This window comes from Oncorhynchus kisutch, linkage group LG24 (assembly GCF_002021735.2).
Source record: "Oncorhynchus kisutch isolate 150728-3 linkage group LG24, Okis_V2, whole genome shotgun sequence".
In the NCBI taxonomy this organism is placed as follows: domain Eukaryota; kingdom Metazoa; phylum Chordata; class Actinopteri; order Salmoniformes; family Salmonidae; genus Oncorhynchus; species Oncorhynchus kisutch.
In genome coordinates this window covers 19,035,127-19,061,554 of record NC_034197.2, presented here as the reverse complement: position 1 = coordinate 19,061,554, position 26,428 = coordinate 19,035,127, and the positions used below count along the sequence as shown (strand labels likewise).

At 52.3% G+C, this 26,428-nt stretch overlaps 1 protein-coding gene across 2 annotated transcripts in view; it reads right to left on the bottom strand.

Moving 5' to 3' along the window:
* The window catches only part of LOC109869349 (plexin-A1), a 344,851-nt gene that overhangs the window by 116,757 nt on the left and 201,666 nt on the right, over window positions 1–26,428 (bottom strand). For both annotated transcript variants that reach the window (XM_031803595.1, XM_031803596.1), the window contains exon 4: window positions 17,596–17,727. In XM_031803595.1, coding sequence (XP_031659455.1) covers window positions 17,596–17,727 — 132 coding nt within the window. The remainder of the gene's footprint in view (window positions 1–17,595; window positions 17,728–26,428) is intronic.

Sequence of the window (26,428 nt, the reverse complement as noted above, 5' to 3'; positions counted from 1 at the left end):
GAGAGAAAGAGAGAGAAACAGAGAGAGAGAGAAAGAGAGTGAGAGAAAGAGAGAGAGAAACAGCGAGAGAGAGAGGGAGAGAGAGAAAGAGAGTGAGAGAAAGAGAGAGAGAGAAAGAGAGTGAGAGAAAGAGAGCGAGAGGGAGAGAGCGAAAGAGAGTGAGAGAAAGAGAGAGAGAAACAGAAAGAGAGAGGGAGAGAGAGAAAGAGAGTGAGAGAAAGAGAGAGAAGTGAGAAACAGTAAGAAAGAAGGATATGCACAGTAAAGAGTAACAGCTGCTGTAAGGCATGACACTGTCAGGTTGTGGTCTGTCACAGCTGGTGGACAGTAGCGTAGAGACTGTAGTAGGTGCTGTGTATTAGAGTGTGGGTGTCCAATGGGGATATTCCATTCAATAGTATACTGTACAGTATAAGTATAGGCAGACAGAACATGTATTTTGTATATGTGTACAAGCAAAACCAGTCAAACGAAGATGTCAGTGCCTCTGATATAATAGTTCTGATGTCATTATTATACCAAATAACCACAGAGGCAAGCATCTGTCATGACATTCCCCCTGGACAAATGTGACTAAACAACACACAGAGGCAGTCACACATACTGTTCAACGTTTAGACCTCAACACCAGAGCAGATACTTCATTTAGTAGGCCTAGTGATACAGGGAAAGATCATATTTAAATGGACCATTTCAATTATTGAGTTTTATAAAGCAAATAATAGGAAGGAAGATCTTAGCTTCCCCGCCAGTCCTTTGTCTTACTAAGATCTATTACAGCACCTATTTACTGCTACAGACAGGCAGCAGCAGCGGATAGTGCTATTCATCTCAGGGAGGGATTTATTACAAATAAATAACCCCACAAATGAGCCTCTCTCATTTAGGTCACAATGGAGCGCATCTTAATCAGTCACAGGAAGGACGGAGCGAGGGAGGAGAGCGAGGGAGGAGAGCGAGGGAGGAGACTATAGAAACAAACTAATCTAATTGTGCCTCTGATATTTCATTTCCCATCAGGGCAGCGGCACAGGCTCAGCTAGGCAGGCCTACTGTAGTTGCTCCATCTGCTATACACACACAGAATAGGTCATCCCTCTGCCCACACCGAAAACGACAAGGCTTCATTTCACACCAACAAACCTTTCGTTCTGGAGGCCTTTAATCATCCCTTTTCCTCTCATCTGTCTTGAATTTGGCTGGTTATAGAGAGAAACATGGCAAATGAGGCCATACATCACAGCCACTGACATAGACACAGCCTTGAGAAACAGAGAGAGAGGGAGAGAGAGAGAGAGGGAGAGGGAGAGAGGGGGGAGGGAGAGAGAGAGGGGGGGAGGAGAGAGAGAGAGAGAGGGGGGGGAGGAGAGAGAGAGAGAGGAAGAGAGGAAGAGAGAGAGAGAGAGAGAGAGAGAGGAAGAGAGAGAGAGAGAGAGAGAGAGAGAGAGAGAGAGAGAGAGAGAGAGAGAGAGGGAGAGAGGGGAGAGGGAGAGAGAGATAGAGAGACATGAGAGAGGGAGAAAGGGGGAGAGGGAGAGAGAGAGAGAGAGAGGGGGGGGATAGTGAGAGAGAGAGGGGGGGGAGATAGGGAGAGAGGGAGAGAGAGAGAGAGAGAGAGAGAGAGAGAGAGAGAGAGAGAGAGAGAGAGAGAGAGAGGGAGAGAGAGGGGAGAGGGAGAGGGAGAGAGAGAGAGAGGGAGAGAGAGGGAGAGGGAGAGAGAGAGAGAGAGAGAGGGGAGAGAGAGAGAGAGAGACAGAGAGAGAGAGAGAGAGAGAGAGAGAGAGAGAGAGAGAGAGAGAGGGAGAGAGAGGGGAGAGGGAGAGGGAGAGAGAGAGAGAGAGAGAGAGAGGGGAGAGAGAGAGAGAGACAGAGAGAGAGAGAGAGAGAGAGAGAGAGAGAGAGAGAGGGAGAGAGAGAGTGAGAGACAGAGAGAGAGAGAGAGAGAGAGAGAGGGAGAGAGAGAGCGAGAGACAGAGAGAGAGAGGGGTGGGGCATAATGCCACTTGACAGTGTCACCTGCGCTCTGCTCTCTTCGGGGGCCACCACATCCTCACAGAGGGAGAGGAAAAGCACACTCTCACACAGAAAATCTGTCTCACATGCCACTGACCAAAACAGACAGGTGACTTGTTGCATTCCTTTCTACTGCTGGTCACAACCTACTGAATGTATGACATCCACCTCAAAGAGTTCTGTGGAATCAGACGAGGGCCAAGAGTTCAGTGGTCAGTTGATCACAGCACTAAAAGCTGCTGTGTTACTGTGTCCCTGATCCTTCCTGACAAATCACTTTATTCTGCTTAGCCCTGATTCCTCTGTCATCAGACAGACTGATAAACATGACCCTGGTTTCATCCACATTCCCTGCTGTTCTGTCCCTGTGACTGTTCTGTCCCTGTGACTGTTCTGTCCCTGTGACTGTTCTCTCCCTGTGACTGTTCTCTCCCTGTGGCTGTTCTCTCCCTGTGACTGTTCTCTCCCTGTGACTGATCTGTCCCTGTGACTGTTCTGTCCCTGTGATTGTTCTCTCCCTGTGACTGTTCTGTCCCTGTGACTGTTCTGTCCATGTGACAGTTCTGTCCCTGTGACTGTTCTCTCCCTGTGACTGTTCTGTCCCTGTGACTGTTCTCTCCCTGTGACTGTTCTGTCCCTGTGACTGTTCTCTCCCTGTGACTGTTCTCTCCCTGTGGCTGTTCTCTCCCTGTGACTGTTCTCTCCCTGTGACTGTTCTGTCCCTGTGACTGTTCTGTCCCTGTGATTGTTCTCTCCCTGTGACTGTTCTGTCCCTGTGACTGTTCTGTCCCTGTGACTGTTCTGTCCCTGTGACTGTTCTGTCCCTGTGACTGTTCTCTCCCTGTGACGGTTCTGTCCCTGTGACTGTTCTCTCCCTGTGACTGTTCTCTCCCTGTGGCTGTTCTCTCCCTGTGACTGTTCTCTCCCTGTGACTGTTCTGTCCCTGTGACTGTTCTGTCCCTGTGATTGTTCTCTCCCTGTGACTGTTCTGTCCCTGTGACTGTTCTGTCCATGTGACTGTTCTCTCCCTGTGATTGTTCTGTCCCTGTGACTGTTCTGTCCCTGTGATTGTTCTGTCCCTGTGACTGTTCTGTCCCTGTGACTGTTCTGTCCCTGTGACTGTTCTGTCCATGTGACTGTTCTCTCCCTGTGATTGTTCTGTCCCTGTGATTGTTCTGTCCCTGTGACTGTTCTGTCCCTGTGACTGTTCTGTCCCTGTGACTGTTCTGTCCCTGTGATTGTTCTGTCCCTGTGAATGTCCTGTCCATGTGACTGTTCTCTCCCTGTGATTGTTCTGTCCCTGTGAATGTCCTGTCCATGTGACTGTTCTGTCCCTGTGACTGTTCTGTCCCTGTGACTGTTCTGTCCATGTGACTGTTCTGTCCCTGTGATTGTTCTGTCCCTGTGAATGTCCTGTCCATGTGACTGTTCTGTCCATGTGAATGTCCTGTCCATGTGACTGTTCTCTCCCTGTGATTGTTCTGTCCCTGTGATTGTTCTGTCCCTGTGAATGTCCTGTCCATGTGACTGTTCTGTCCCTGTGAATGTTCTGTCCCTGTGAATGTCCTGTCCATGTGACTGTTCTGTCCCTGTGAATGTCCTGTCCATGTGACTGTTCTCTCCCTGTGACTGTTCTGTCCCTGTGACTGTTCTGTCCCTGTGACTGTTCTGTCCCTGTGACTGTTCTGTCCCTGTGACTGTTCTGTCCCTGTGACTGTTCTCTCCCTGTGACTGTTCTGTCCCTGTGACTGTTCTGTCCATGTGACTGTTCTCTCCCTGTGATTGTTCTCTCCCTGTGACTGTTCTGTCCCTGTGAATGTCCTGTCCATGTGACTGTTCTGTAGGAAACAAGGACAAAGGAGCAGAAGCTTCTGAGAGTTGATCTGCTCAGATCATCTTTCTAGAGTTCAGACACAATTAAATCAAATCAAATGTTATTTGTTACATCCACATGTTTATCAGATGTTACTGCGGTGTAGTGAAAGGCTCGTTCTTAGTTCTTAATACGTAGTTCCTGTCCTGCTGCCTCTGGTTATGAAACCATGATTCCTTTCCTACTCTGAGATCCTGGGTATCTGCTGCTGATTACGTTGGGAAGAGGAGATCCCAGAGCTAATCAAACCAGAATGTTCCAGAGAGGAGGAACATTTTAGTACCATACCTCAGAGAGGAGGAACGTTTTAGTACCATACCTCAGAGAGGAGGAACATTTTAGTATCATACCTCAGAGAGGAGGAACGTTTTAGTACCATACCTCAGAGAGGAGGAACGTTTTAGTACCATACCTCAGAGAGGAGGAACGTTTTAGTACCATACCTCAGAGAGGAGGAACGTTTTAGTACCATACCTCAGAGAGGAGGAACGTTTTAGTACCATACCTCAGAGAGGAGGAACGTTTTAGTACCATACCTCAGAGAGGAGGAACGTTTTAGTACCATACTTCAGAGGGAGGAACGTTTTAGTACCATACCTCAGAGAGGAGGAACGTTTTAGTACCATACCTCAGAGAGGAGGAACGTTTTAGTTCCATACCTCAGAGAGGAGGAACGTTTTAGTACCATACCTCAGAGAGGAGGAACGTTTTAGTACCATACCTCAGAGAGGAGGAACGTTTTAGCACCAGTGAGGACAGCTTGTTAATGCTCTAACCGCTCAGTTTAATGCACCTCCCTGGTCAACAGCAGGCTGCTACCATAGCAACAAAACCAGATAGTGGTTGGTTTAAGGAGCCTGGGCTAACCAAGCTTAGCCTTGGGTTAAAGACAATGTCCCAGCTATTCAGGAAGAACGTCTCGTAGTTAGTCTATTCTTCTGGTAAGCTCATTGATGGGAGAAAGAACACTTTCTTTTCAAATGCACACATTCTCGCAATAACTCAGCACCTAACAGGATAGAACACACATGAGATTATGCGAGGAAGCACACATGCACGGCAGGCAAATCAACTCCAAACCGGAGTCACGTTGATCCTCTCAACTATATTAAGACGTCCGCCTCACAAATCAGATTTCAGTCAGCTGATACTTCCTCCCTTCTTTCTTTGAAAGAAGAGAGAACCAACTCCACATCAAACAGAGACCTTCAAATAGCTGCTATTAATTGCCTGTGCTGACAGAGCTAACGTTTCTCCACTCTACTCTACCATACCTGAATCAATACCCCCATCGTCTCTTCATTACAGCAGTCTACTCTCTATGTAAGCCCTGTGATGGCCAATGAGTCACATTATGTCACCATCTTACTCTGCTATACGGGACAATAAAACATGTCTTTCTACTTTTCTTTTATCACCCTGTACATCAGGGGACATGACATCAGTCAGAACCCGTGCATAGATTCAGTACATTACAAACGAGACCATCTCCATGACAGCTGGGGTCAAGGATGATCCTACATCAAGTCGATTTAACATTCTTCTCCTGAGAAAACTTTGGTCCTGCTATGGTCTAACCTAGCTCTCCTCTGCGTGTCTTTATTGTCAGAACAACAGAGAGGAACTGCCGTGTATAAATCTAATGCATGCTAAGCAGAATTTCTCTCCTCGCAGCTGAACGGACAGTTTTATGTTTCTCTCCGGGCCCAGCGTTTACAGTGGGGAGATGTACGATGGGCTATCTGGAACTTTTAATGAACTGCCTGTGAATATGGGGAATGGTAAATTGTTCTGTCAGCTTGGGAAATTGAGTTTTGATGTTTGAGGCACAGCACAGGCCTTCCACAATGGCATTTCTATTATCCAATGAGGAGAGACAAATAGAGAAAATGAAGGAGGGGATAGGTAAGACAAACAGAGTGCTTCTCTCTCTCTCTCTCTCTCTCAATCTCTCTCTCTCTCTCTCTCTCTCTGTCTCTCTCTCTCTTTCTCTCTCTCTCTCACTCTCTCTCGCTCTCTCGCCACCAACCCTTACACACCTGTCTCAAACAGATTTATCTGGAACCCTGTCCCTATAGGAACTAATAGGACAAATAAAAAGTGAGATTAAGGCCCTGCTGGCTGGATTGGGTACTGGAAATACACCACCCCACCATTAGGTCATTTACAGTATGGGGAGATAATCATGTTTTAATCCATCACACCTGCTGAACACCCTCAGGGGACAAGATGATGTATGAGACAATGAGACTAATATTATTCACATTGATGAGATATGTTTCCGTCCCCAATGATGAATAGATACATGTAGTGCCTTCCCCATCTCAACACTAAGGGAGAACAATCCCCTTCAGCTGTCTCCTGGGAACCTGCATCATCAACCTTCACCTCAGGTTGAGTCTCCAACGCCGCCCTGCTCCTTATATAGCGCAATATCTGTGGACCTATTCAAAAGTAGTGCACTGTATAGGGAAGTGTGTCATTTGGGATGCACCCTCAGTGCCTGGGAACAACACTACCCCCTCTCTGTAGCTCCATGCTTCTCAGTTGCCCTGTGATAATCGTATGTAATAGTAATACCATGTCATAATATGTCATAACAGCTGACATTACGTGTCACAACTTGTCTTAACACTGTCATGACCCATATATTTACACCTGTGGTGATATATATGGTGTTATTTTATGGCTGGTTATGACACCTACATAAGAGCGTCAAAACCCACATTTATTCAAATGAGTAATTTCCCTGCCAAGAAGATTCCTTTGGTTTGAAAGTTGGTTACCCATCCCTGGTGTAATAGAATGTGTGGCGTCATGTCGGCGTCATAACCAGCCATAAAATAACACACTAGAGGTCACAACAGGTCATGACAGTGTTATGACCATACTTTAACATGTAACCTGTTATGACAAGTTATGTCAGCTGTTATGACATGGTTAGGACTGTGTCGTAACATGTTATGACACAAGGTGTCAAGTAAAGCGTTACTTAATACCGTTATGTATCATGCTGCGTCTTCGGTAACAGCAGCAGTGAATCTGATTTGGTGAAGAAGGCTACATTTACCATGTAGATATCTGAGAGAAAGAGAACAACAGAAAGAGATATTGTCCATTCGTGTCCAGTGGCAGCCAAGCAACTTCTCAGGGGTTTGATACCGTTAACCAGGCCCACGTCTTAAAACGCTGTTTTGTAGCTTAGTGAGGCACTATGCAAGGATCTAAAACCCACACAGATATACACTCCTCCACACACACACACACACACGTATATACACTCCTCCACACACACACACACACACACACACAAACACACAGATATACACTCCTCCACACACACACCATGTGTATCCTGTACATACCACTAATAAAACTGGAACTTGGAATTATGTGAAGCCACACTCCCATTTTCTGAAGAATTGCATTATGGGGCCTAAAAGCACGAAATATACTTCCAATTTGGGAACTTTTGGCATTCTAACTATATCCATACTATGACAAATAAGCATGTTACATACTCAATTTACGTCACAAATAGTACAGTTATTGTAGCTAACATGAGTATTGGAACACAGCTTAGGTGTAAAACTCCATTCCACAGCTTAGATTCTATCCATCTCTTTAGCTGGCGGCTGTTTCTGAGAGAATAGCCATCACTCAGCTCTCCTCCTAGAGAGAGAGAGAGAGAGGGGGAGAGAGAGGAAGAAAAGGAGGGGGAGGGAGCGAGGAGAGAAAAGAGAGAAGCTCCCCAAAGGCATGAGGCCCATTGACTCCTTCAACAGGAGGAGGTGGAGGCTTTAAAAGAGGAGATAGAGAGAGTAGGAGAAAAAGAGAAATATCTTCAAACCAATTAATTTCCCCACCTCTACTCATCACTCTTTCCCTTTCCCCATGTGTGTGTGTGTGTGTGTGTGTGTGTGCAGGTGCGGGTGAGAGGGAGCTGTGTGCAAAGCAGTTTGGAGCTGGCTCTGAATCCCAGACTCATTCAGAACCCTGTCTGTCTGTCACTGCTGCCTGTTCAGATGCTAAAACCAGTCAAATGTGATCTGCTTCTATATACAGCAGATACAGGACAACACACACACCAGCCTGTTTCTGGGGACAGTGAGAGTTCATATTGGTCTTTATTTTTGCCACTGTCAAGGCTGAGCTAAAATGAGATGGTTGAACTAGGCCCTATGGGGTGAGAGCTCATCTCACCCCAGGAATGAGGCCATGACCAGGGAACAGTCTGAGGACAGTAGACCATGACCAGGGAACAGCCTGAGGATGTAGACCATGGCCAGGGAACAACCTGAGGACAGTAGGCCATGGCCAGGGAACAACCTGAGGACAGTAGGCCATGGCCAGGGAACAACCTGAGGACAGTAGACCATGACCAGGGAAAAGCCTGAGGACAGTGGGCCAGGGAACAGCCTGAGGACAGTAGGCCATGGTCAGGGAACAGCCTGAGGACAGTAGACCAGGGAACAGCCTGAGGACAGTAGACCATGACCAGGGAACAGCCTGAGGACAGTAGACCATGACCAGGGAACAGCCTGAGAACAGTAGGCCAGGGAACAGCCTGAGGACAGTAGGCCAGGGAACAGCCTGAGGACAGTAGACCATGACCAGGGAACAGCCTGAGGACAGTAGCCAATGGCCAGGGAACACCCGGAGGACAGTAGACCAGGGAACAGCCTGAGGACAGTAGGCCATGGCCAGGGAACAGCCTGAGGACAGTAGGCCATGGCCAGGGAACAGCCTGAGGACAGTAGACCAGGGAACAGCCTGAGGACAGTAGACCAGGGAACAGCCTGAGAACAGTAGACCAGGGAACAGCCTGAGGACAGTAGACCAGGGAACAGCCTGAGGACAGTAGACCATGACCAGGGAACAGCCTGAGGATGTAGACCATGGCCAGGGAACAACCTGAGGACAGTAGGCCATGGCCAGGGAACAACCTGAGGACAGTAGGCCATGGCCAGGGAACAACCTGAGGACAGTAGACCATGACCAGGGAAAAGCCTGAGGACAGTGGGCCAGGGAACAGCCTGAGGACAGTAGGCCATGGTCAGGGAACAGCCTGAGGACAGTAGACCATGACCAGGGAACAGCCTGAGGACAGTAGGCCAGGGAACAGCCTGAGGACAGTAGGCCAGGGAAACAGCCTGAGGACAGTAGACCATGACCAGGGAACAGCCTGAGGACAGTAGCCAATGGCCAGGGAACACCCGGAGGACAGTAGACCAGGGAACAGCCTGAGGACAGTAGGCCATGGCCAGGGAACAGCCTGAGGACAGTAGGCCATGGCCAGGGAACAGCCTGAGGACAGTAGACCAGGGAACAGCCTGAGGACAGTAGACCAGGGAACAGCCTGAGAACAGTAGACCAGGGAACAGCCTGAGGACAGTAGACCAGGGAACAGCCTGAGGACAGTAGACCATGACCAGGGAACAGCCTGAGGACAGTAGACCAGGGAACAGCCCGAGGACAGTAGGCCATGGCCAGGGAACAGCCTGCGGACAGTAGGCCATGGCCAGGGAACAGCCCGAGGACAGTAGACCATGGCCAGGGAACAGCCTGAGGACAGTAGGCCATGGCCAGGGAACAGCCTGAGGACAGTAGACCAGGGAACAGCCTGAGGACAGTAGACCAGGGAACAGCCCGAGGACAGTAGGCCATGGCCAGGGAACAGCCTGAGGACAGTAGGCCATGGCCAGGGAACAGCCCGAGGACAGTAGTCCATGGCCAGGGAACAGCCTGAGGACAGTAGGCCATGGCCGGGGAACAGCCTGAGGACAGTAGACCAGGGAACAGCCTGAGGAAAGTAGACCAGGGAACAGCCTGAGGACAGTAGGCCATGGCCAGGGAACAGCCTGAGGACAGTAGGCCATGGCCAGGGAACAGTCTGAGGACAGTAGACCATGGCCAGGGTACAGCCTGAGGACAGTAGGCCATGGCCATGGAACAGCCTGAGGACAGTAGACCATGGCCAGGGAACAGCCTGAGGACAGTAGACCATGGCCAGGGAACAGCCTGAGGACAGTAGACCATGGCCAGGGATAAGCCTGAGGACAGTAGACCATGGCCAGGGAACAGCCTGAGGACAGTAGACCATGGCCAGGGAACAGCCTGAGGACAGTAGGCCATGGCCAGAGAACAGCCTGAGGACAGTAGGCCATGGCCAGGGAACAGCCTGAGGACAGTAGGCCATGGCCAGGGAACAGCCTGAGGACAGTAGGGCCATGGCCAGGGAACAGCCTGAGGACAGTAGACCATGGTCAGGGAACAGCCTGAGGACAGTAGGCCATGACCAGGGAACAGCCTGAGGACAGTAGGCCATGGCCAGAGAACAGCCTGAGGACAGTAGAACCATGGCCAGGGAACAACCTGAGGACAGTAGGCCATGGCCAGGGAACAGCCTGAGGACAGTAGACCGGGGAACAGCCTGAGGACAGTAGACCACGGCCAGGGAACAGCCTGAGGACAGTAAGCCATGGCCAGGGAACAGCCTGAGGACAGTAGACCATGGCCAGGGAACAGCCTGAGGACAGTAGGCCATGGCCAGGGAACAGCCTGAGGACAGTAGACCATGGCCAGGGAACAGCCTGAGGACAGTAGGCCATGGCCAGGGAACAGCCTGAGGACAGTAGACCATGGCCAGGGAACAGCCTGAGGACAGTAGGCCATGGCCAGGGAACAGCCTGAGGACAGTAGGCCATGGCCAGGGAACAGCCTGAGGACAGTAGGCCATGACCAGGGAACAGCCTGAGGACAGTAGACCATGGCCAGGGAACAGCCTGAGGACAGTAGGCCATGGCCAGAGAACAGCCTGAGGACAGTAGGCCATGGCCAGGGAACAGCCTGAGGACAGTAGGCCATGGCCAGGGAACAGCCTGAGGACAGTAGAACCATGGCCAGGGAACAGCCTGAGGACAGTAGACCATGGCCAGGGAACAGCCTGAGGACAGTAGGCCATGACCAGGGAACAGCCTGAGGACAGTAGGCCATAGAACAGCCTGAGGACAGTAGGCAATGGCCAGGGAACAGCCTGAGGACAGTAGGCCATGGCCAGGGAACAGCCTGAGGACAGTAGGCCATGGCCAAGGAACAGCCTGAGGACAGTAGACCATGGCCAGGGAACAGCCTGAGGACAGTAGTCCATGGCCAGGGAACAGCCTGAGGACACTAGACCAGGGAACAGCCTGAGGACAGTAGGCCATGGCCAGGGAACAGCCTGAGGACAGTAGGCCATGGCCAGGGAACAGTCTGAGGACAGTAGACCATGGCCAGGGTACAGCCTGAGGACAGTAGGCCATGGCCATGGAACAGCCTGAGGACAGTAGACCATGGCCAGGGAACAGCCTGAGGACAGTAGACCATGGCCAGGGAACAGCCTGAGGACAGTAGACCATGGCCAGGGATAAGCCTGAGGACAGTAGACCATGGCCAGGGAACAGCCTGAGGACAGTAGACCATGGCCAGGGAACAGCCTGAGGACAGTAGGCCATGGCCAGAGAACAGCCTGAGGACAGTAGGCCATGGCCAGGGAACAGCCTGAGGACAGTAGGCCATGGCCAGGGAACAGCCTGAGGACAGTAGGGCCATGGCCAGGGAACAGCCTGAGGACAGTAGACCATGGTCAGGGAACAGCCTGAGGACAGTAGGCCATGACCAGGGAACAGCCTGAGGACAGTAGGCCATGGCCAGAGAACAGCCTGAGGACAGTAGAACCATGGCCAGGGAACAACCTGAGGACAGTAGGCCATGGCCAGGGAACAGCCTGAGGACAGTAGACCGGGGAACAGCCTGAGGACAGTAGACCACGGCCAGGGAACAGCCTGAGGACAGTAAGCCATGGCCAGGGAACAGCCTGAGGACAGTAGACCATGGCCAGGGAACAGCCTGAGGACAGTAGGCCATGGCCAGGGAACAGCCTGAGGACAGTAGACCATGGCCAGGGAACAGCCTGAGGACAGTAGGCCATGGCCAGGGAACAGCCTGAGGACAGTAGACCATGGCCAGGGAACAGCCTGAGGACAGTAGGCCATGGCCAGGGAACAGCCTGAGGACAGTAGGCCATGGCCAGGGAACAGCCTGAGGACAGTAGGCCATGACCAGGGAACAGCCTGAGGACAGTAGACCATGGCCAGGGAACAGCCTGAGGACAGTAGGCCATGGCCAGAGAACAGCCTGAGGACAGTAGGCCATGGCCAGGGAACAGCCTGAGGACAGTAGGCCATGGCCAGGGAACAGCCTGAGGACAGTAGAACCATGGCCAGGGAACAGCCTGAGGACAGTAGACCATGGCCAGGGAACAGCCTGAGGACAGTAGGCCATGACCAGGGAACAGCCTGAGGACAGTAGGCCATAGAACAGCCTGAGGACAGTAGGCAATGGCCAGGGAACAGCCTGAGGACAGTAGGCCATGGCCAGGGAACAGCCTGAGGACAGTAGGCCATGGCCAAGGAACAGCCTGAGGACAGTAGACCATGGCCAGGGAACAGCCTGAGGACAGTAGTCCATGGCCAGGGAACAGCCTGAGGACACTAGACCAGGGAACAGCCTGAGGACAGTAGGCCATGGCCAGGGAACAGCCTGAGGACAGTAGGCCATGGCCAGGGAACAGTCTGAGGACAGTAGACCATGGCCAGGGTACAGCCTGAGGACAGTAGGCCATGGCCATGGAACAGCCTGAGGACAGTAGACCATGGCCAGGGAACAGCCTGAGGACAGTAGACCATGGCCAGGGAACAGCCTGAGGACAGTAGACCATGGCCAGGGATAAGCCTGAGGACAGTAGACCATGGCCAGGGAACAGCCTGAGGACAGTAGACCATGGCCAGGGAACAGCCTGAGGACAGTAGGCCATGGCCAGAGAACAGCCTGAGGACAGTAGGCCATGGCCAGGGAACAGCCTGAGGACAGTAGACCATGGCCAGGGAACAGCCTGAGGACAGTAGGGCCATGGCCAGGGAACAGCCTGAGGACAGTAGACCATGGTCAGGGAACAGCCTGAGGACAGTAGGCCATGACCAGGGAACAGCCTGAGGACAGTAGGCCATGGCCAGAGAACAGCCTGAGGACAGTAGAACCATGGCCAGGGAACAACCTGAGGACAGTAGGCCATGGCCAGGGAACAGCCTGAGGACAGTAGACCGGGGAACAGCCTGAGGACAGTAGACCACGGCCAGGGAACAGCCTGAGGACAGTAAGCCATGGCCAGGGAACAGCCTGAGGACAGTAGACCATGGCCAGGGAACAGCCTGAGGACAGTAGGCCATGGCCAGGGAACAGCCTGAGGACAGTAGACCATGGCCAGGGAACAGCCTGAGGACAGTAGGCCATGGCCAGGGAACAGCCTGAGGACAGTAGACCATGGCCAGGGAACAGCCTGAGGACAGTAGGCCATGGCCAGGGAACAGCCTGAGGACAGTAGGCCATGGCCAGGGAACAGCCTGAGGACAGTAGGCCATGACCAGGGAACAGCCTGAGGACAGTAGACCATGGCCAGGGAACAGCCTGAGGACAGTAGGCCATGGCCAGAGAACAGCCTGAGGACAGTAGGCCATGGCCAGGGAACAGCCTGAGGACAGTAGGCCATGGCCAGGGAACAGCCTGAGGACAGTAGAACCATGGCCAGGGAACAGCCTGAGGACAGTAGACCATGGCCAGGGAACAGCCTGAGGACAGTAGGCCATGACCAGGGAACAGCCTGAGGACAGTAGGCCATAGAACAGCCTGAGGACAGTAGGCAATGGCCAGGGAACAGCCTGAGGACAGTAGGCCATGGCCAGGGAACAGCCTGAGGACAGTAGGCCATGGCCAAGGAACAGCCTGAGGACAGTAGACCATGGCCAGGGAACAGCCTGAGGACAGTAGTCCATGGCCAGGGAACAGCCTGAGGACACTAGACCAGGGAACAGCCTGAGGACAGTAGGCCATGGCCAGGGAACAGCCTGAGGACAGTAGGCCATGGCCAGGGAACAGTCTGAGGACAGTAGACCATGGCCAGGGAACAGCCTGAGGACAGTAGACCATGGCCAGGGAACAGCATGAGGACAGTAGGCCATGGCCAGGGAACAGCCTGAGGACAGTAGACCATGGCCAGGGAACAGCCTGAGGACAGTAGGCCATGGCCAGGGATCAGCCTGAGGACAGTAGGCCATGGCCAAGGAACAGCCTGAGGACAGTAGACCATGGCCAGGGAACAGCCTGAGGACAGTAGTCCATGGCCAGGGAACAGCCTGAGGACACTAGACCAGGGAACAGCCTGAGGACAGTAGGCCATGGCCAGGGAACAGCCTGAGGACAGTAGGCCATGGCCAGGGAACAGTCTGAGGACAGTAGACCATGGCCAGGGAACAGCCTGAGGACAGTAGACCATGGCCAGGGAACAGCATGAGGACAGTAGGCCATGGCCAGGGAACAGCCTGAGGACAGTAGACCATGGCCAGGGAACAGCCTGAGGACAGTAGACCATGGCCAGGGAACAGCCTGAGGACAGTAGACCATGGCCAGGGAACAGTCTGAGGACAGTAGACCATGGCCAGGGAACAGCCTGAGGACAGTAGACCATGGCCAGGGAACAGTCTGAGGACAGTAGACCATGGCCAGGGAACAGCCTGAGGACAGTAGGCCATGGCCAGGGAACAGCCTGAGGACAGTAGACCATGGCCAGGGAACAGCCTGAGGACAGTAGACCATGGCCAGGGAACAGCCTGAGGACAGTAGACCATGGCCAGGGAACAGTCTGAGGACAGTAGACCATGGCCAGGGAACAGCCTGAGGACAGTAGGCCATGGCCAGGGAACAGCCTGAGGACAGTAGACCATGGCCAGGGAACAGCCTGAGGACAGTAGACCATGGCCAGGGAACAGCCTGAGGACAGTAGGAGTATGGAGATCCCTACTCTCATTTATCACCCTAACATGCATGGACATGTGGATGACATAGGTAACGTACCAGTGGGCCATCCATGCTCATCTATAATACACAGCCTTGAGTTAATAAATCATAGGACCAGCTGCAATGGAAGTCACCCATAATGGTAATCATATTCATAATATTATGACCCCCCCCCCCCCGAAAAATCTCCAATGTGACCAATGAGATTTCTTCTAGCACCACTGTAGCAGATGTAGTGAGGGAATGTGAGTGTACAGTATGTACACTGCTGGGAGTTGGGGGAGGTGTAGAGGACAAGGTGGGGTCCTCTGGGGCAGGGGCTAGCTGCAGTATGAAAGGAATGGAGAGGGGGGACTATATACAGTAACTAAGTGGAGTCAGCATGCTGATGGTCCTCTGCTCCAGCAGAGCTACTAGGCTCAGAGGTCCCCTCCCTCTCCCAGGCTCCTGCTAAACCACACTGGGCATAACTACTGCTGCTACCCAGGGAAAGGCACAACCTAATCCCCACAGCAGAGATGCAACGCAAGTGCAGTGACATCACCATGTGGTAAATTCCTTTCTAGACCAGGGCTCTTTATCTGTTCCTGGAGAGCTACCGCCCTGTAGGTTTTCACCCCGAGCCTAATCTACAGCACCTGATTCTAATAATTAGAGCCAGGTTAGTTACAACTGGGGTTGGACAGAAAACCTGCAGGACGGTCGCTCTCCTAGAACATGGTTGGAGAGCCCTGTTCTAGACCAATAAGAAAGAGAGTTCCAAACCTCTCTGCCAATAACAGCTCATTTTCTGTTTTTACCACCCCACTCAGACCACTCCCAGATAATCCTGTCAAAATGATTGCTTGAGAAATTACACCTTCCTAAAAAGCTATTTTTGTTTCTCTTTGACAATCACAGTAATGTACTCAATTGTTACCCAGAAATGATATGATTTTGAAATAAAAATGTCTGCATTGGACCTTTAAGGGTGTTGGGCCACAAGACGCCAGAACAGCTTCAATGCACCTTGGTAGTGTCTGGAACCAGTGTACCAGTGTCTGGAACTCTATTGGAGGGATGCTACACCATTCTTCCACCAGAACAGCTTCAATGCACCTTGGTAGTGTCTGGAACCAGTGTACCAGTGTCTGGAACTCTATTGGAGGGATGATACACCATTCTTCCACCAGAACAGCTTCAATGCACCTTGGTAGTGTCTGGAACCAGTGTACCAGTGTCTGGAACTCTATTGGAGGGATGCTACACCATTCTTTTCTTCCACCAGAAATTCCATAATTTGGTGTTTTGTTGACGGTAGTGGAAAACGCTGTCTCCAATAAGTGTTCAATTGGGTTGACATCTGGTGAGACACACACACACACACACACACACTGAAGGGCTGAAGGGAGGGTGGGTGGGACTGAGGAGAGGGTGGGGGGGGCTGAAGGGAGGGTGGGTGGGACTGAAGGGAGGGTGGGTGGGACTGAGGAGAGGGTGGGTGGGACTGAGGAGAGGGTGGGTGGGACTGAGGAGAGGGTGGGTGGGGCTGAGGAGAGGGTGGGTGGGACTGAAGGGAGGGGAAGGAGGCCATGGGGTGTTAAATAGCAATCCAGAGGAGAGAGAGGGGGCATTTTAAAGAAGCCGTTTCAACTTAAACCTCAGAGATGAATCCTTAGCAGGAAGCCTGGTGGCCTTCTTATCTCTCATCACCCTGCTAACCATTCTGATAGAGAGAGAGGCTGAGATAGAGGGGGGGGGGGGTCTTCCAGTAATGATGGAGGAAACCTCTTTAATGCGTGAGACGAGGACCTCCAATTTGAGCTTAGGGGAGAAACCACATGAAAGAAAAGAGAGAGCAGGGAGAAAAGGAGAAGGGTACAAATAACTGGAGTAGAGGAGGAAAAGAAGAGGGGAGAATTCCCTTTCCGTTGGTGCTTTGGCAGTGCTAAAAAAGGGGATTTATTCCATCAAAGGGGGATCAGAGAGACCCCCTCTCCTGTTCTGTTGCCTGTGATGAAGGGTGCTGACTGGGGGAGGAACGTGTGTGAGGGTAGAGGGTGCTGACTGGGGGAGGAACGTGTGTGAGGGTAGAGGGTGCTGACTGGGGGAGGAACGTGTGTGTGGGTAGAGGGTGCTGACTGGGGGAGGAACGTGTGTGTGGGTAGAGGGTGCTGACTGGGGGAGGAACGTGTGTGTGGGTAGAGGGTGCTGACTGGGGGAGGAACGTGTGTGTAGGTAGAGGGTGCTGACTGGGGGAGGAACGTGTGTGTGGGTAGAGGGTGCTGACTGGGGGAGGAACGTGTGTGTGGGTAGAGGGTGCTGACTGGAGGAGGAACGTGTGTGAGGGTAGAGGGTGCTGACTGGGGGAGGAACGTGTGTGTGGGTAGAGGGTGCTGACTGGGGGAGGAACGTGTGTGTAGGTAGAGGGTCCTGACTGGGGGAGGAACGTGTGTGTGGGTAGAGGGTGCTGACTGGGGGAGGAACGTGTGTGTAGGTAGAGGGTGCTGACTGGGGGAGGAACGTGTGTGTGGGTAGAGGGTGCTGACTGGGGGAGGAACGTGTGTGTAGGTAGAGGGTGCTGACTGGGGGAGGAACGTGTGTGTAGGTAGAGGGTGCTGACTGGGGGAGGAACTCTATGGCAACTTTATGGTCTTTAACTCCAGTATACTGGAAATCCAACACAACCAATCACATAGAGTGCTGGAGCGGCAGAAAAACACAGAGGAAACACAACCATGAGGTTTGGGTAGTGCATAAATAGGAGGGTTTGGTGCCGTGAGAGTGTATGATTGTTTAAAAACGATTTAATATTCATATTATAGCGTGTGTTTTACCTGTTTGTCTGTGAGGGCATAGATGTGCTGGTAGTCTGGGCTGAAGAGCAGATCTCTGTGGATGGGACTCCCCTCGCTCACCACCCCATTCTCATACAGCATGGCAGGATGGTTGATAGAATTCACTAGGATCTGAAACACACAGGACAGGACAGAGACGTCATCACACTCACAGTACACTCACAGTACACTCACAGGCAGGATAACACACAATCGCAATCAGCATTACAGTCAGAGGACTGGACACAGTCACCAGTACAGTGCAACACAGCCCAGACTCTGGAATGTTCTCAGGAATGTTCCGACAGGTCAGAAGTGAAATACGGCCGGTCGTCTCTGTAATGTGAGACTTTACACGGCCAAATAAAAGTGGATTGTGTGTAATGTCAGTGACAGAATGATAGAGCTCTGTGGCGCATCCCAACCACAACATAAAGGAAACCAACGGCCGCTGTAAATCTGACTGTCTATTTCTGCTCCACAACCATCAATCACTACACAACTATACACAATGTCGCTGCTGCTGCACTCTCCCCAAAATAAACAACACTCTCTCTCTATCACTCTGACTCTCTCTCACACACACTCTCTCTATCACTCTGACTCTCTCTCACACACTCTCTCTCTATCACTCTGACTCTCTCTCTATCACTCTGACTCTCTCTCACACACACTCTCTCTATCACTCTGACTCTCTCTCGTTCTCTCTCTCTCACACACACTCTCTCTCTATCACTCTGACTCTCTCTCGTTCTCTCTCTCTCACACACACTCTCTCTCTATCACTCTGACTCTCTCTCGTTCTCTCTCTCTCACACACACTCTCTCTCTATCACTCTGACTCTCTCTCATTCTCTCTCTCTCTCACACACTCTCTCTCTATCACTCTGACTCTCTCTCGTTCTCTCTCTCTCACACACACTCTCTCTCTATCACTCTGACTCTCTCTCGTTCTCTCTCTCTCACACACACTCTCTCTCTATCACTCTGACTCTCTCTCGTTCTCTCTCTCTCACACACTCTCTCTCTATCACTCTGACTCTTTCTCTAGTTCTTTCTCTCTCACACACACTCTCTCTCTATCACTCTGACTCTCTCTCGTTCTCTCTCTCACACACACTCTCTCTCTATCACTCTGACTATCTCTCTTTCTCTCTCACACACACTCTCTCTCTATCACTTTGACTCTCTCTCATTCTCTCTCTCACACACACGCAAACACACACACCCACACACACACCCACACACACACCCACACACACACACACACACACACACACACACACACACACACACACACACACACACACACACACACACACACACACACACACACACACACACACACACACACACACACACACACACTCTCTCTCTATCACTCTCTCTCGTTCTCTCTCTCTCACACACACTCTCTCTCTATCACTCTGACTCTCTCTCGTTCTCTCTCTCACACACACACACACTCTCTCTCTCTATCACTCTGACTCTCTCTCGTTCTCTCTCTCTCTCTCACACACACACACACACACACACACACACACACACACACACACACACACACACACACACACACACACACACACACACACACACACTCCTCTATCGTCACTGACCAACTGTTCCATTTCTACACAGCTGAAAGTTGAAATTCCTCTTCCTCATGTTACGGTGTAATTACAAAGGAATGATGTGAACACTGTAATGGCTGATGCATGCAGGGATGATCATTTCCAACAGAATACCTAATAAGAATGATCTGCATCAAACCAGGTACTCAGCAAGTACTCAAAAGATCACAACAAGGGTCTAATACATATTCAGCTATTCTGCCTCCAGAAATGCCTCCCTGTACAGTAGAACGTCTTAGTATAATAATAATCCATCAGAGTTGTGTTGGCCTTTGACTGGTTGCCAGGGGCGAGCAGCAGCGATTACTGGCTGAATGTGCTGCTGTGTTTGTCCTTACAGGGCAGAAGTCAGCCTGATCTCCACAGTGTGTTCTGTCCCACTGGAGTTCTGCCTGCCTGATAACATAACCACAGACTGCTAGACCCTGGGCAGACCCTGCTGCATTTAGCTAACGTACTGCAGCGGAGCTATGTGGGGGGGGGCTAACTCACTAAAACAAATGGTCCTTGGATAATAACAACAGCTGCCCCCCCTCCCCTCTACCTTAGTGGGTATATTGATGTGAGGTTCAGGGAGCGTGACCTCCCCGTCCCCTCGTATTTCAGGCTCTAATGATGTACCCAGGCCGCGTGCCAGGTCAGCCTGATTAATAGCCCGCCTTGTCTCTAGCTCTCTCCCTCTCTTCCTGGGCACTGGGGAGGATATTACCTGACTGGGCCTGACCATGCCACAATACTACCACCTCTTTCAGAGAGGGCTGGAGAGGAGAGGAGGGGAGGGGTGGAGAGGAGGGGTGGAGACGAGGGGTGGGGTGGAGAGAAGGGGTGGAGAGGAGGGGAGGGGTGGAGAGGAGCGGAGGGGTGGAGAGGAGGGTAGGGGAGGGGTGGAGAGGAGGGAGGGAGGGGAGGGAAGGGAAGGGGTGGAGAGGGGTGGAGAGGAGGGTAGGGGAGGGGAGGGGAGGGGAGGGGTGGAGAGGATGAGTAGAGAGGAGAGGAGGGGAGGGGATGAGTAGAGAGGAGAGGAGGGGAGGGGATGAGTAGAGAGGAGAGGAGGGGAGGGGATGAGTAGAGAGGAGAGTAATGGAGAAGAAAGGAGATGAGGGGAGGAGGGGAGGAGGGGAAAGGAGATAAGGGGAGGAGATGAGGAGAGGAGGGGAAAGGAGATGAGGGGAGGAGGGGAAAGGAGATGAGGGGAGGAGGAGAAAGGAGATGAGGGGAGGAGGGAAAGGAGATGAAGAGAGAAGATGAGGGGAGGAGGGGAAAGGAGATGAGGGGAGGAGAGGAAAGGAGATGAGGGGAGGAGGGGAAAGGAGATGAGGAGAGGAGGGGAAAGGAGATGAGGAGAGGAGGGGGAAAGGAGATGAGGGGAGGAGGGGAAAGGAGTTGAGGGGAGGAGGGGAGGGGAAAGGAGATGAGGGGAGGAGGGGAAAGGAGATGAGGGAAGGAGAGGAAAAGAGATGAGGGGAGGAGATGAGGAGAGGAGGGGAACGGAGATGAGGAGAGGAGGGGAAAGGAGATGAGGGGAGGAGGGGAAAGGAGATGAGGGGAGGAGGGGAAAGGAGATAAGGGGAGGAGATGAGGAGAGGAGGGGAAAGGAGATGAGGGGAGGAGGGGAAAGGAGATGAGGGGAGGAGGAGAAAGGAGATGAGGGGAAGAGGGGAAAGGAGATGAAGAGAGAAGATGAGGGGAGGAGGGGAAAGGAGATGAGGGGAGGAGAGGAAAGGAGATGAGGGGAGGAGGCGAAAGGAGATGAGGAGAGGAAGGGAAAGGAGATGAGGAGAGGAGGGGAAAGGAGATGAGGGGAGGAGGGGAAAGGAGATGAGGAGAGGAGGGAAAGGAGATGAGGGGAGGAGGGGAAAGTGGTTGAGGGGAGGAGGGGAGGGGAAAGGAGATGAGGGGAGGAGGGGAAAGGAGATGAGGAGAGGAGGGGAAAGGAGATGAGGGGAGGAGGGGAAATGAGATGAGGGAAGGAGAGGAAAAGAGATGAGGGGAGGAGATGAGGGGAGGAGGGGAAAGGAGATGAGGTGAGGAGATGAGGGGAGGAGGGGAAAGGAAATGAGGGGAGGAGGGGAAATGAGATGAGGAGAGGAGGGGAAAGGAGATGAGGGGAGGAGATGAGGGGAGGAGGGGAAATGAGATGAGGAGGGGAAAGGAGATGAGGGGAGGAGATGAGGGGAGGAGGGGAAAGGAGATGAGGGAAAGGAGATGAAGGGAGGGTGAGAGACCACACGCCTCACCTCCAAAGGCCCTCTGACACCAGTCAGGCTGCTCCTACTTTTAGGAAGTGCCCTGCCCTGTAGCTTGGAACACAGCACATTGACGTGATTTGGGTGAAATGGTTCAGGAGGACACAGAGTCAGACCAGCAGGCAACTTTATGGTCTTTAACTCCAGTCTCCCCAACACCTGCTATAGTGCTGTATTCTCCAGAGGAGCTCCACAGTCAGGGGTCATCCAGTAGAATGTTCTGGAGCAGGAAGGGAGAGGGGGATGTTGAAGTGGCTAGCAGGCCTGGGATTCGTGGTCATGAGGCTTATTCCCTCCCATCAAGATTCTCCCTACAGGACACGTCTCATTACAGGACCAGTGAGCCAATGCTGATAATACCAAGGACACTGCATCCTCTCTCTCATCTCTCTCTCTTTTTACTATTCTCTTCCTCTCTCTCTTCTCTCTCTCTATTCTCTCACTCTCACTTCCAGGGAGGCTGCCAAAATGTGATCAGAACATTCACTTCAGGAGAGGAAGAGGGAGGGGAAGGGGTGGGACGGAGGGGGGGACTGATGCTGTGTCCTATAACTTTAATGAATGGGAATCAGCAGGCAAGGTTACGGCAGAGGGAACAAACAGGAAGCTGAAGGCACCTCTTTCCTCTCCCCTGATTCATACTGTACTCTCTCTGCACTACCCTAGACTAACCTCTCTCCCTGTCGCTAGGTAGAATATTCTACGTCCAGCATAAGGAATATAGAACATCTCGCCCTCCCCCTCTACTTTTACTTAAGAGGGACCCCTATGGTTAACAATTAGCCCAAGCCATAATTGAGTATAATGCATGTGCAATGATGGGAATAACTGGCCAGCCTCCATACATTTACTATACAACTGTAATGCAAAGATACACGTATCTCTCAGTTCAGTATCCTGTAAGAGGTCTGAGTGCAGGTCTCCTAGGCACACACACAGGCACGCACACACACACACGCACAAACACACACACACGCACGCACGCACACAGACACAGACACAGACACACACACACACACACACAGCCAGGGCCGTGCTGAGAGAGGGGAGCGCTCCACAGATTACTCAAACAATAGCCTCTTGAACACGAGCCAGGAGTTTTGCGAGAGGGAGAGTGGATAAATTCACTGCATTCAAGTCGGTCTCGTCTCATAAAGGTGTCAAGAGATATGGAGTGGGGGGGTGGGGGGGGGGGGTGAGCAAGACAAAAACTAATTCAATCCCCCCCCGGGCTGGAGGCTTTAAACGCGGCAGCCACACTTATTGCTGTTGTCATACAGTACATACCACTCACAGTAGATACCATGTTTCTGGTGCTCAATCACAAGGACAGGTCACAGCATTACACTTCTCTACTACTACAACCATCTACCTCCACCGCTCCACTTCAACACCTGATGATCAACCTGACATCCTTTTCACCTGGAGGTGAAACACACACACACACACACACACACACACACACACACGTTTGTTTTACTATCCTAGCGGGGACCAAACAATGGATTCCCATTTAAAATCCTATTTCCCCTAACCCCTAACCCTAACCTTTAACCTAACCATAACCCTTACCCTAACCCTAACCTATAACCAAACCCCTAAGCCTAAAATAGCCTTTTTCCTTGTAGGGACTTCTGATAGTAAAACCAAAAACACACATACACACACACACACACACACACACACACACACACACACACACACACACACACACACACACACACACACACACACACACAGAACCAGGGCTTTACTGACTCGCCTTGTGAAATAAAGGTTAAATAAATACAGATACAAACAATTACCAGAGAGCAGAGAACAACAGACTATACAGGATTAAGTCAACATGGAACAGTCTGCACTGCTGGGCCCTCACATCTACTGGAAGTACAGTTGTGTAATACATGGCAGGTGTTCCTAAGGTTCAACCCTCCTTAATCTGTTTTAATGGAGTGGGAGGGAGAGAGGGAGAGTGGGAGAGAGGGAGGGACGGAGGGTGGGAGAGAGGGAGAGTGGGAGAGAGGGAGAGAGGGAGGGATGGAGGGTGGGAGAGAGGGAGAGAGGGAGAGTGGGAGAGAGGGAGAGAGGGAGGGATGGAGGGTGGGAGAGAGGGAGAGTGGGAGAGAGGGAGGGACGGAGGGTGGGAGAGAGGGAGATAGGGAGAGTGGGAGAGAGGGAGAGAGGGAGGGATGGAGGGTGGGAGAGAGGGAGAGTGGGAGAGAGGGAGGGACGGAGGGTGGGAGAGAGGGAGAGTGGGAGAGAGGGAGGGACGGAGGGTGGGAGAGAGGGAGAGTGGGAGAGAGGGAGGGACGGAGGGTGGGAGAGAGGGAGAGTGGGAGAGAGGGAGGGACGGAGGGTGGGAGAGAGGGAGAGAGGGAGAGTGGGAGAGAGGGAGAGTGGGAGGGAGAGAGGGAGAGTGGGAGAGAGGGAGGGACGGAGGGTGGGAGAGAGGGAGAGAGGGAGAGTGGGAGAGAGGGAGGGATGGAGGGTGGGAGAGAGGGAGAGTGGGAGAGAGGGAGGGACGGAGGGTGGGAGAGAGGGAGAGTGGGAGAGAGGGAGGGACGGAGGGTGGGATAGAGGGAGAGTGGGAGAGACGGAGGGTGGGAGAGAGGGAGGATCAGGAGAGTGGGAGGGAGGGAGGTTGGGAGGGAGGGAGGGTGGGTGGGTGGGAGGGAGACTGGGAGGGCGGGAGAGAGAGAGGGAGGGAGGGAGGGAGTGCCGGCTGGCAGGCAGGAGGGAAGGAGAGTGGGAGGGAGGGAAGGAGAGTGGGAGGCAGGGAAAGAGAGTGGGAGGGAGGGCTGGCGGGCGGGCGGGATGGAGAGAAGGAGGGAGGGTTAGGGCCAGGCTACTCCTCCCTGTCCTCTTCCTCCTCTCTCTGTGAACTGTAGCTGATTGGAGGTGGAGGGGAAGTGAGGGATTAGATAATAAAATGAAAACAGAGAGGAGCATGAATGAAGTCCTCTCCCCCCTGCTGTGCTGACTGTATTGTGTGCTGTCAACTATGGGGCTGCTGCTGGTCTCCACATGAGTCAGGATTAAGGTCAGGGTGAGTTCACCAGCAGGTCCACCTTTGCTGCTCACAAGCCAACCAAACACCACCACAGCCTCAGACAAAGGTCCTGTCTAATGCAACTCCAGATCATCTGGGCTGTCAGCTCGTGACATATGCAAATTAGAGGAGTGTGGGAGAGGAAGGAAGGGATCCAACCATATAGAGGAGTGTGGGAGAGGAAGGGATCCAACCATATAGAGGAGTGTGGGAGAGGAAGGGATCCAACCATATAGAGGAGTGTGGGAGAGGAAGGAAGGGATCCAACCATATAGAGGAGTGTGGGAGAGGAAGGGATCCAACCATATAGAGGAGTGTGGGAGAGGAAGGAAGGGATCCAACCATATAGAGGACTGTGGGAGAGGAAGGAAGGGATCCAACCATATAGAGGAGTGTGGGAGAGGAAGGAAGGATCCAACCATATAGAGGAGTGTGGAGAGGAAGGGATCCAACATATAGAGGAGTGTGGGGAGAGGAAGGGATCCAACCATATAGAGGAGTGTGGGAGAGGAAGGGATCCAACCATATAGAGGAGTGTGGAGAGGAAGGAAGGGATCCAACCATATAGAGGAGTGTGGGAGAGGAAGGGATCCAACCATATAGAGGAGTGTGGGAGAGAAGGAAGGGATCCAACCATATAGAGGAGTGTGGAGAGGAAGGAAGGGATCCAACCATATAGGGGATCCAACCATATAGAGGAGTGTGGGAGGAAGGAAAGGGATCCAACCATATAGAGGAGTGTGGAGAGGAAGGAAGGGATCCAACCATATAGAGGAGTGTGGGAGAGGAAGGAAGGGATCCAACCATATAGAGGAGTGTGGAGAGGAAGGAAGGGATCCAACCATATAGAGGAGTGTGGGAGAGGAAGGAAGGATCCAACCATATAGAGGAGTGTGGGAGAGGAAGGAAGGGATCCAACCATATAGAGGAGTGTGGGAGAGGAAGGAAGGGATCCAACCATATAGAGGAGTGTGGGAGAGGAAGGGATCAACCATATAGAGGAGTGTGGGAGAGGAAGGGATCCAACCATATGAAGGAGTGTGGGAGAGGAAGGAGGGATCCAACCATATAGAGGAGTGTGGGGAGAGGAAGGGATCCAACCATATAGAGGAGTGTGGGAGAGGAAGGAAGGGATCCAACATATAGAGGAGTGTGGGAGAGGAAGGAAGGGATCCAACCATATAGAGGAGTGTGGGAGAGGAAGGAAGGGATCCAACCATATAGAGGAGTGTGGGAGAGGAAGGGATCCAACCATATAGAGGAGTGTGGGAGAGGAAGGAAGGGATCCAACCATATAGAGGAGTGTGGGAGAGGAAGGAAGGGATCCAACCATATAGAGGAGTGTGGGAGAGGAAGGGATCCAACCATGTAGAGGAGTGTGGGAGAGGAAGGAAGGGATCCAACCATATAGAGGAGTGTGGGAGAGGAAGGGATCCAACCATATAGAGGAGTGTGGGAGAGGAAGGAAGGGATCCAACCATATAGAGGAGTGTGGGAGAGGAAGGAAGGGATCCAACCATATAGAGGAGTGTGGGAGAGGAAGGAAGGGATCCAACCATATAGAGGAGTGTGGGAGAGGAAGGGATCCAACCATGTAGAGGAGTGTGGGAGAGGTAGGAAGGGATCCAACCATATAGAGGAGTGCGGGAGAGGAAGGGATCCAACCATATAGAGGAGTGTGGGAGAGGAAGGAAGGGATCCAACCATATAGAGGAGTGTGGGAGAGGAAGGAAGGGATCCAACCATATAGAGGAGTGTGGGAGAGGAAGGGATCCAACCATACACACGCTATAACAAAGCAGTAGTCAAGTGTCCCTTCTCCACATTGGATCTTTATCCAGAGTCAAAGGGCAGGTTCATTCCACTGCTGGCATCTTCTATTAGATTAGACTCTGTGAGCAGAGCGG